Source organism: Glycine max, chromosome 7 (assembly GCF_000004515.6).
Source record: "Glycine max cultivar Williams 82 chromosome 7, Glycine_max_v4.0, whole genome shotgun sequence".
In the NCBI taxonomy this organism is placed as follows: domain Eukaryota; kingdom Viridiplantae; phylum Streptophyta; class Magnoliopsida; order Fabales; family Fabaceae; genus Glycine; species Glycine max.
In genome coordinates this window covers 11,722,187-11,734,139 of record NC_038243.2, presented here as the reverse complement: position 1 = coordinate 11,734,139, position 11,953 = coordinate 11,722,187, and the positions used below count along the sequence as shown (strand labels likewise).

Here is an 11,953-nt window from a genome sequence, read left to right as displayed (position 1 = left end):
GCGAAGATTTTCAACCGTTCTTCGACATTCATAGTTCATTCTTCGTTTTCTTCGGTCTTCAACCGGTAAGTACCTCAAACCGAGCTTTTCAATTCATTCTATGTACCCATGGTGGTCCCCATTTGTTTCGTGTACTTTTATTCTCGATTTCATTTACTTTCCGTACCCCCTTTTGACGTGCTTCAGTCATTTATTTAAGTCATTTCTCGCCTAATAAAAAAAATAAAATAAATTTCCACCGATCATTTGATTTGTAATATCCGTTAATTTTTGTTAAAATGAATTCCGACCGTTCGGTCGTGCCGTAACCACGTTGGAAATCAAAAAAGAGGTAAAATAATAATATAATAATAAAAAAAATACCTTTTAGTAAAATAAAGCGGAAAAATCAATCGGACGTTTCTCTTTGGGATTTCTCGTTCTTAATTGAATTGACTAATAACTAAAGTGAAATTAAGGCTAAAATCAACCCGCAAAGTCAAGCTCGTCCACAAAAAGTCACTAAAAAAGGATTTGAAAAGTTCAATATCTCAGTTTTTCTTACCAAGTAAATGGACCATTTTTAAGGTTCAACGCCTTAAAATGACCACCTTCCAAATAAAAAGAATCGCTTGATTCACCCTTAAAAAAGAACTATGTAGGTCTTATTTCCTCTTCGATGGAGGGTACGTAAGAGCAAGAGCCCCACTTTTGTCGACCTCAAAAATAAAAAAAATAAAGGTAAGATAACACAATTTCACAATTCTAAAAAATAGGCTGTTGTCCTTTGAGACAAACGTGAGAGGTGCTAATACCTTCCTCAAACGTAAATACAACTCCCGAACTTAGAATTTTCGTTTTGACCGATTTCCTTCGGTTTTTCCGACGCTTTCCACAAATAAACGTTGGTGGCGACTCCGCGCATCTTTCCTCCTTTGGAAAGCGCACCCGTGAGCCTCGCCTCACTCGCATGCGAAAGGGCATGTTGCGACAGTGGCTAGTCTTAAAGAAATTGCCAAGAGTCACAAACTTTAACTTGAGTCATCAAATGATTATAAATATGTGACCATGGCATGAATTTCAATAACGTTTTTATAGAACTTTCTGATTCATTTCTTTTCATCTTTCTAAGAGTTTTTGTTTAATACTTTCTCCTTCAAGAAAGTTCATTGATAAAAAACTTATGCTACTCTTCTTCTTCATCCCTTATCCCTTTGCCAAAAGAATAGAAGGACTAACCGCCTGAATTCTTTTGTGTCTTCCTTCTCTCTTCAAAGAGAATTCAAAGGACTAACCGCCTAAGAATTCTTTTGATTCTTTCCTTCCCCTTAAATAAAAGATTTTAAAGGACTAACCGCCTGAGATATCTTTTGTTTCCCCTTACAAAGATTCAAAGAACTAACCGTCTGAGAATTCTTTGTCTTAACACATTGGAGGGTACATCCTTTGTAACACAAGTAGAAGGTACATCTACTTGGGTTGTTATATTGAGAACAAGAGAGGATACATCTCTTGTGGATCAGTTCAAGTAGAGTGTACATCCACTTGGTTGTTCAAAGAGAACAAGGGAGGGTACATCCCTTGTGGATCTTTGACTTGTAAAGGATTTTACAAGGTTGAAAAAAATATCAAGAACCGTTGGTTGCTTGGGGACTGGATGTAGGCACGGATTGTGAATGAATGTAAAGCAAAGTTGAATTTTCCACACCTAATTGGATCTCACGTGCCGTTAGAGAGATTGAGTGTGGTGGTAGCTCTGAAGTCAAACTCGTCGGAGCCTTGTTTGACGGTAATGGAGGATAGCTCAAAGCCACAAGGGTCGAAGAAAAGGAGAAACCTAGCTGATTTGCTTAATAGGTTAGCCAAGAACAGAAGCCAAAGAATGGGTTTAAATTGAAATGAGGCAAATTAATCTTGTTTCAATGTGGTTAACAGACAACATAAATAAAAAATGAACAATTTTAAATATATTGCCTTTAATTCAGGGATTTGTTCTTAACTTTTACAAAAATATTATTATAATTATCATTGCCTTATTGATGAATAAATTGATATTATTAGTTCAAATTAGCTTTGTAATATATTTGGGTTAACTTACTCAATTATCTGGTCTTTTGGTTGAGCGAATAAGTGAAACGAATCTGAAAGAGCTCCATCATGCCCTTAACTGTTAACTCCACTTTTTTTTTCTTTTTCTTTTTTTAACTTACATCAGTGGTTAGTATTTAATTGTCATTGAACTAGATATTTTGGCGTGGACATGAAATGTGAATAATTTCCTCAAATTTTGTAGAAAAAATAATTTAATTAATTTTTTCCATTTTTGCTATTTTACAATCCATTTTTCATTGCCCTTATCTTTGGGTTTCTAAACTTTCAGAATAATATTAGTAAGATTTATTTATTAAACAAGACTGTTGATTCAGCGCAGTTTGATCTTACACTTATATTTTAAAATGAGATAAATATAAATATTTCTATAAGTGTCTGGTAGTTTTTTCTACCTAAACATTGGAGCACTATTTTTCCCTCTTCCTAAATTAAATGTCTAGGGAAAAAAAGATTGGTAATTCAGTGTGAGTCTGATCATTGGTCATTGATGATTATTGACGAACACATTAATTGATATAGTTCAAACGAGCTTAGTACTATATTTGGGTTCAGTTACTAAATTCTCTATATCTTTTAGTTTGAGCAAATATCTGAAACGAATCTAATTAAATTAAGGTGCTCAATCTTGCCCTTAATTGTTAACTCCACTTTTATAAAATTGCAACAGTGGTTAGTCTGTAATTGTCATTGAAGTAGATATTTTGTCTTCACCATCAAATTTTGCCGAAAATATAATTTAAATTTTTGTCGATTTTTAAGGTAAGAAATTGGGCTGTATATAAAAAAACAAAAACAAAAACTAATCAAAACTTCAAGCAACTGAATCATATATTAAATTAAATAAACTTGTTGAGATTTTATATCAACTATAAATATAGCTTATTGGCCACCTTTGCCGGTGACGGGAGATAGCTCACAGCCACAAGATTCAAAGAAAAAACGAAGAATAACCAGGCTGATTTGCTTAATAAGCCAGCCAAGAACAAAAGCCAAATTAAGTATATGTCTTAAATGAGGCAAATCAATCATGTTTGATGAATGTTTCAATCAATTGATGATTTTCCTTTAAAAAAAAAAAGGTAAGCCATTGTTTTTACCAAAGGTAAGCTATTTTTTATTGCCTTTAATTCTGGGATTTTAAACTTTTAGAAAAATAGTATGATTTATTTATCAAATAAGACAGGTTCAATGTGAATCCAATTACTCCCCCACCAAACACGTCATTAATTAGTATTAAATTGTTTTATTTTAGCAAGTAATTTTGAGTTTGAGTATTGAATACACAATTGTTTAAATATTTGAAAGGACAATTTTGTTATACATAAGTAATTATGTCTAACTTTATCAAGATGGTCTCTAATAAAAAAAAGTCAGGTAATTTCTAAAAGAAAAATTATGAATTTGATCATTGGTCATTGATGATTGTTGGTGAACAAATGATTTAGCTCCAACAAACTCAGTACTATACTTGCTCAATTGTCTAATCTTTTGTTATGCAAGTGCATGGTAGTCGTCAACTAATAATATCGAATCCATATGAATCGTGTTTTTGAACTTAGTAACTATCACAATTAAAAATATAAACTAAATAATTGGGAAAAGATTAAAATTTATTTGGAAAAGATTTAATTAGAAAATTTAATCAAAAGATAAAATGTAGATAAAAGATAAAGATAAGAAATAAGTGAAAATATTTGGATAAGATTCAGATTTGAGAAGTTTGGGATCAAAGTTTCACACCAAGACTCTTGTTCAACTAATCTAATAATTAAAGGTTATTTCTAAATCTCTTTCAATGGCAAATGAATCTATGGTAATCTCCTTTCTCTTTCAAGAAACAAAGATGTGCCTAATAGAATTAATCCCTATTGCCGTGATGTTATGTTCAATTAAACCATTTACGTTGTTTACTAATTTGTTTTGTCCACCTAGGATTAATTCTACTGTCCTGAACCAAAAACTAAGCTTTCCTCTTATGGTTCTAATGCATCAAGTTCACCTTTCAGTTCATCCCTAAGCTTCTAAAATCATACAAACGGTGAAGATTAAAAGAATAATTTAAAGAAAACCTCAAATTAAATTAAATTAGCATGAACAATTGTCAAGGGCTATGTCCTAATCCCCAAAAAAGGAAACTACTCATACATGTTTGTGAGGACAAAATCAAAAAGATAAAAGAAAAACATCAAACCTGACAAAGAGAAAGAGATGAACAATCCTATACTCTCGCTCTATATCATGCCGTCAATGCATATTCTCAAATACTCAACTAAAGTCTAAAAACTTATTTAAAGTCATGGGCCAAAAAGTCTCCAATTCCCAATTACAAAACATAATTAAAAATAACAAAAGAACATTTGTTTGCATGCCACACCTGTGGCTAGTGCCACACCCAGGGTGTGGACTCTGTCAAAGAAATATCGAAACTCAACTGGGATGCCCACACCTATGGCGAGTGCCACACCTAGGGTGTGGAATCTGCTAAAAGTATTCTTGGAGCTAATGGGGACTCCCACACCTATGATAAGTTTTCTTAAGTTTTCCTTCACATTTGCAAGGTAGTAGCCATTCTTTTGCTATATTAAAGTTGTACAAGGTGCTCAATTGCTTTTCTCTTGACTCAAATCACTTCAATCCCTCATCCTTCAAATTTCAATGCTAAATCACCAAGTTCAACACCTACCAAAAATCTAGAAACACACAAAAAAACTGCATCAAGAGTTCCAAATGATGAAAATCTACATGAATCAGTATGCTAAATATTAATGAAAATGAAATACAGCACGGATTAAATGTTCTCACAAATTTTGGCATCACAAACACTTTAGTGGGAGATTTTTTTTCTCCCACCACAAACAATGATAGAATTTATTATGGCACAAAATTAAAAAAATGTCGTATTTTATGAAAATAAATGAACAACTTTGTTTATGAATTTTCTTCACTAAATGTTGCAGATGCAAATCCCTCGCAAATTGTGAATGATTTTTGTTGTCACAGATAGCAAGAAATGATTAGTTCATCACAATTTTTCCTTCTCTATTTGTGATGGATGCATTGTCTCTCACAAATGTGAAGAATTGTTTCCATCACAAACAACATTTAACACACCTAGTCCTCCATTATTTGTGGGAAGTTGTGTATCACATTAAACTAGTTGAGATGTTTGACCAAGAGAAAAACTTTCCATAAGTCAAGTCATTTGCTCACAAAAAAATCATGCCTCTCCTTGTGATGCAAGAAACATGTCTTTCATTTTCTCATATTCATATGGTGAGAAGCCATCAAATGATTTGGATGAGGAAGAAGGTTTCTATTGCCCAACCTCTGAACCTAGACCAAATACCCATCCTTTTCCACAACATCATAGAAGACATCATCGTCAGACTAGCGACTAGCCACACCATCCTGAGATATCTCTTGTGAGTCTTTCTCTAAAATGCGTCTTTCATACTCATTCTAATGAAAATGAAGTTTAAAAATCAAACTAACAAATCATGTATAATGAATGCAAATGATATCATTATGTTAAGTCAACAAAATCTCATACTTGAATCAACCCATCATAATTCAAATATATGTAGTCAATATATACAAATCTCAAAATAGGGTCAAAAGAAGGAAAATAGAACAGATTTACATCATATAGAAAAATCAAGTTAAGAAATACCAAAAAGACATTTACATGGGCATTTTAATAAATGCATAACATATTAGGACATCATCGTATAGATATCTATTGTGGGAAGTAAATAAAATAAAAAGAGACAAAGTACCAAATATCCTCTTATCTACAATTTAGACCAGATGTAACACCCTAAAATCTAGGTTTACAAATACATTTCAAGTACCTTTTATATATCTTTATAAACAAGTGAGTTAAAAGTCTTTTTCATGAATGTTGTAATAGAAAACAAAAAAGATAGGATAAATTTTCCAGTGAAATAAAACTTTTCATGAAGGCTCCTTAATCCTTTTCTTTTTAATGAAAGCTAAAAACTTGAAGAGAAAGAGGTTTATTTTCAAAATCAATGCAAAGTACATATTTACAAAATGTTGCTTCATTTAAAGCCACAAGTTGATTCACATAATAAATAGTTAAACTTCAAGTATAACACCTTAAGTCTTTAAAATAACATTGTGTGTGTGTGTGTGTGTGTGTGTGTGTGTGTGTGTGTGTGTGTGTGTGTGTGTAAAGATCTGAGATGAGCCTCCATGGCCACTAAACATAAGTAAATAAGTATCAAAGGTAAATAGTAAGTGAGTAAGATGACTGAACACATAAAAGTTCTTGAAACCTAGGTCTATTCAAATCAATACACCAAAGTGGAAAACCTAAGTCTTAGAGTAGTCATCTATCCATGCCCTAGATGATAGTCACGCCATCAAGAAGGTACATACCAAGCGAAAGTGAACCCACCAACAAGAACTCGATGAAAAACTCTCAGAGTGATCCTTCTACACTCAAAGATGCTAACCCACGACTGAAGATTTTTCCTAATGCTCATCATCCAAAATTGAAAATGTTGGTGTAAGGGTTGCATACTCTATCTATCCCTTTCAAAACCATAAACACGAACATCATGTCCCACACATAACCTAACAACCACCATGTGTGGTTGACTAGCAAACATAACTCACAACATCTTATTCCATATTCTACTCTCACATTGTTACTATCTTAGGCCCAACATTGCCACTAAGTCTCTCAGGACTTCATGGTCTTATGAAACATATGGATGACGATTGGGAGGACACGTCACATGCTGGTACAGGACATATCACTCTCACCAACCATTGATACAACTTCTCTCTAGTTAGGAATGGCAAGTGTGGCCTATGATTCCACTGCACTAACCAGGAATAAGACCCGTAGTTGGGTTATCACCACTCAACATTTCCCCAGGTTCCTTTGAATCGTTCGGACTATTCCCTACTGTGTGTCATCCATCCTCACTTAATGAATCCTCACTCATTCTTCATGATGAACAATGTGAACGACTGTTGCGTTGGTACCTGTGACTAGACATTAGAGGATGTATTCCCACTAAGTTAAAGGTCATGCCCTACTCCCGACACAACATTCACTCCAATTCTAACACAATTATGCTACTCATTTTCCGTCATTTCCTTGTAATGTGTGTTGATCCTTATGGAATTCTTGATTGCAAGTACCCCTTAAGTGGACATTACCACTTGCATCTCCATCACTATCAAACCAATAGTTAATCCATCACAAGACATCCTAGTAAAATTTGTCAAGAGTCGGACACCCCCAAACCCAATCCCAAAGCGCAACAATTAAAGATCAATATCATAATAATCCATGTCATGCAACATGTTTTTCCAAGTGGTCACACTCACTTGGTCTTACACATTCACTACTAGAAAAAGAGTTTCTAACATCAGATATTTCGGACATTCAATATTGGTTCCAGAACTGATGTTGAAACGGCCGTCATTGAAAGTAGGCACTTTCAACATCGATTTTAAAAACCGATGTCAAAATTATTATCTACATCGATTCTGGCTAAAACAAATGTAGAAATATGGCAAAAAATTATGTATGGAGTAGAAATTTCTACATCGGTTACGAAAAAAGTCGATGTTGAAAGTGATATACAACAATATGACCTAATTTCAAAAATCCTAACCACAAAGGCTAGCTTGGACCTTATGAACATGGAAAAAGGGACTTGCTTGCAACACATGATCAAACAAAAAGATTGTCTAATTTCCTTTAGGTTTGGAGCAGTAAAGATTGTTGAACAACCGAGTTAATTTTATTCAAATTCCTTGCTTATAATAAATAAATAAGTCTGAATCTATGGCAAATTGGGAAAGATAAGGAAAAAGTGGAAAGAAATGTATATTTTTGTTATCACAATAACAACAAACACAACTAATTTTACACTAGTTAACCTTAACCACTATCATTATCACAACAGACAAAATTAGTTTTACACAATTTTACACTAAGCCTATTATGAACTGAAAAACAACTCAGTGATTCCTAGCATTCGAGGTCTAGGACCCTCCAAAGAAGAAATAAAGAGAAGAAAGGAATTCTATTATTTCTCTGCTGCCCTTACATGATATATGTGTGTGTGTGTGTGTGTGTATATATATATATATATAAACCTCGCACAAGGTACTGCCAAAACAAAAATAAGAAACAGAATGGAATAACAGTATCGGATATTCCTTAGACAAGCAACAAACAACATCTTTTCCTAGCCACTAATATCCTACCAGCTCAAAAGCTCTAACAGAATTAGTTATGTGAAATTCCCTAAGCGTTTTGGTGGTACGATCTTCCATTTGGGTTAGTGGTTGTGCCCTCAGTAGTGCTTTGCTATTGGTTTGTTTTCTCCCTCCTAACTGCCCCCCTCTAGATCCATCCCGGGTTCCATAAAACTTAGACTTTGCAAGAGTGATCCTACAACAGCCAATTGAGCCTAGAGCAAATAATAAATTATGTGCTAGCATACCTACAAAGATTGACAAATAGATGTTTTAGGGTAGTGAGAGAATGACATGTCAGTATATACCTGCTTCTGAAAAATGGTATCTTTATCCTAATCACATTGATAGCTATGCTAAATAAGATATTCAAGTGAACAACTACACTTTCCGTGTTACAGACTACAACCTATAATGAAAATTATGTCAATCTTTCACTTTTAACTGACTGATTTACAACTTATTTGAAAATGAATAAACATTATTAGCAATAAAGGTAGACTTGACATGCCAAATTAAAAAAAATCTAAGCCAGAAAACAATAGCACCTTCAATGATGAAAATTTTGTCATCAAATAGAAAACTGCCAATATTGCTTTTAGAATCCACCAGAAACATAACACATAATTGAAGACAATGTAATGACTGTTGGCACACATTGTGAAAAGAATGATATTTATCTAAACATAGGCAAGAGGAAATATTTAGATTGCAAGCAATTAAATGCATTAAACTCTACATAACATTGTATCTGATAGCTAAAAATCAGGAAACTTACCCACACCATCAACTCAGAACAGCAATAGAACCATTTATGATATCCTACAAAGTCACTATTATGGTTTTTCTTCCACAGAAAAACTATGTCTATGATTGAAAGACATTCTCCAACAGCTGGTATAAGATTTAGGACAAATGTTTTTGGAAGGGTCATATGTTTTTCATTGCAAAAGCATCAAATATGAATATAATTATTTCAAGTATTTACTACAATACCATACGTAGGGGTAGTGATAGCTCTTTCCAGGTGATTCAGACAATTTTAATTCAACAAAGCTTGGTAGTTAATGGATAATCTATGAGTTGTCACTAATAAAAATATGAGTTTTAACATCGTCCTATTAACATCAGTTATTTGAAAACCGATGTCGTTAAGCACTTACAACATCGGTTTTCAAATAACCGATGTTAAAATCACACTAAATTTAGTTTCAATATCGGTTATTTGAAAATCGATGTTGTTAAGCACTTACAACATCGATTTTAAAATAACTGATGTTAATATAAACTCTTTTTCTTTAATTATTTATATATTTTTTTTAAAAATCATATATTGAGTTATTAATTATATTTTAATTAAAAAATATAATAATTAATAAACAATAACAAATTCAAAGGGTAAGCATTTAAAAATTAAACTAAATTTTTAAAATAAATTCTGTAATTTTAATTTTATTATTTCATGATTATCATTTAAATATAACACACATTTGTATAAATTATTGCATGTTAGTTCATTTGAAAATAAAATAAAAAACTATTTTTAATAATAGAGTTTAACTTTTATAGAATGTTGGTAAAAACAATTATATTGTAAAAAAATTAAAATTTATTATTACTATATTTTAATTAATTATTATAAAAATGAAATTTTTCATTTTTTTTTGTTCTTAAAAAGGTCATAGTTTTCAATACTTATCATAGTTCTCCTATGTCTCTGCTTTATATTTTAAAAACGGAATTAACATTGGTTCAACTAAGAGGGATGTGGCTATAACGAGAAAGGAAAAATTATGGGATTTTCTATAGGCTGAAAAAATGAAAAAACTTATGTGTAATTTCGATAAACATAAGGGATGTCATTGTAATTTGATTTTATTTTTATCATAAAACTTATTACTAATATTAATTAATAATTATACATATAGATCAAATATAAATATTAGACCTTATATCTATATAATATATAAATAATACGAGAGAAAAAATGTGATAAAAAATATAAAATTTATTAAAATTTAATTATTAAAAAATTGATAGATATTTTATATCATATGGATAAAAACTATACTATTCAAATATATAATATTACATATATTATTATATAATAGGCAAAGTTGTCACGTTTAATAATTATTACAAATATTAAAGCGAAATCATCATTCAACAACCATATAATTATTAAAAAAATCATTATAATGTTAAAATAAAGAAGATAAATATTAATAATTTTACCTTATTATATATTTTTAATATTAATATTAACATATAAAAGTAATTAAATTATATATACTATGGGTTACTAATTTAACATAAAAATAAAACTATCCAGATATTTCACATAAAATTATAATAATATCGAGTAAGTTAATTTTTTAAAAAATATTTTTACCCCGTACAACCAACTATAGTTTTTTTTCTTCTTAAAACCAATGAAAGGGTTAATTAATATTTAATAATTCGTAATCAATATTCAGTTTAATTTATATTTTTCTATCGTCTTTGCAGTGTGTCGGCCTCAACCTATATATATATTCCACTCACTACCCAAAAACTAGGGTTTAGTGCCACACCCCAATCGTAGCTGTCGCACTCTATGTTTTCTGCGCCGTCTTCGATCTCCGACAATGGCGACCCAAATGAGCAAGAAGAGAAAGGTGACTCACTCATTCATACCTCAATCAACCTTCACCAATTGAAATTAAACCTCATCAATTAATAACTATAATTTCAATTTTTATCGTGTGTTTCTGTGTGCGCAATTCGTAGCTGATGGAGTGTTCTTTGTTGAACTGAACGAGGTTCTAACAAGAGAGTTGGCCAAGGACGGTTACTCCGGTGTGGAAGTTAGGGTTACGCCGATGCGCACCAAAATCATAATTAAAGCCACCAAAACCCAAGTTGTTCTCGCTTCGTGTGCCCGCGTTCTGTTCTGGAATCTTCTATTTTTCTTTTTTTACCCTTTTGGAATTGAATATTGGAATTTTTTGTTTTTCTTTTTTTGTTATTTTGTATTAATAGGTGAGAAGGGAAGGAGAATAAGGGAACTTACCTCTGTGTTTCAGAAGACTGCATCAATGGTTGTGGTAGCAGGAACAGGGGAAGGAGTATTCATCGTGCGAGAGACGTAACTCGATCAGCATGGCTCTATGAAAGCACCATTATTGACACATGGTTCTTGCAGCAGTACTGCAACAACAACAAAACCAAGTATTAATAATTACATTAATTATTAATAATTACAGCAACAAAACCAACGCACTAAGAGCACGGAACAAGAGGTACGTAATTATTAATAATTAAGTATATTATTAACATCTTTAATTTCCCATTTTAAATTACTCCAACAGCAGTAGGAATGTTTTTATAAAAATACTTGAAACCAATAATATAAATGAATTAACAAGTTAATTATTACTGCGATTACGCCCTTACCATATTTTAGATGTATAAAGAAGAAGATATTTAACTTATTTCAAAAGAAAATAGAGTTAAATAATTTTATTCTATATGATTAGTGTAATTTTTAATCTATAAACCAATGTTGATATCTAGATTTATAACTTTTTTTATAATTCTTATCATATAACATCGGCTATTTAAATAACCGATGTTGTAT

The 11,953-nt window shown here is 31.7% G+C and overlaps 1 protein-coding gene across 1 annotated transcript; it reads left to right on the top strand.

Moving 5' to 3' along the window:
- The first annotated feature begins 10,898 nt into the window (after positions 1-10,898).
- LOC121175110 (uncharacterized) lies at positions 10,899-11,590 on the top strand. The gene is made up of 2 exons (XM_041016998.1): positions 10,899-10,991; positions 11,104-11,590. Exons 1-2 carry the CDS (start codon positions 10,931-10,933, stop codon positions 11,463-11,465), a joined length of 423 nt encoding a protein of 140 aa, XP_040872932.1. The 5' UTR covers positions 10,899-10,930; the 3' UTR covers positions 11,466-11,590.
- The last annotated feature ends 363 nt before the right edge of the window (positions 11,591-11,953 follow it).

What these genes read in the sequence shown, in the direction of transcription:
- LOC121175110 (XM_041016998.1), top strand. Translation starts at nt 10,931, where the DNA reads ATGTTTTCTGCGCCGTCTTCGATCTCCGACAATGGCGACCCAAATGAG. An exon ending in AAATGAGCAAGAAGAGAAAG is followed by an intron (nt 10,992 to 11,103) that starts GTGACTCACTCA and finishes CGCAATTCGTAG; the next exon opens with CTGATGGAGTGTTCTTTGTT.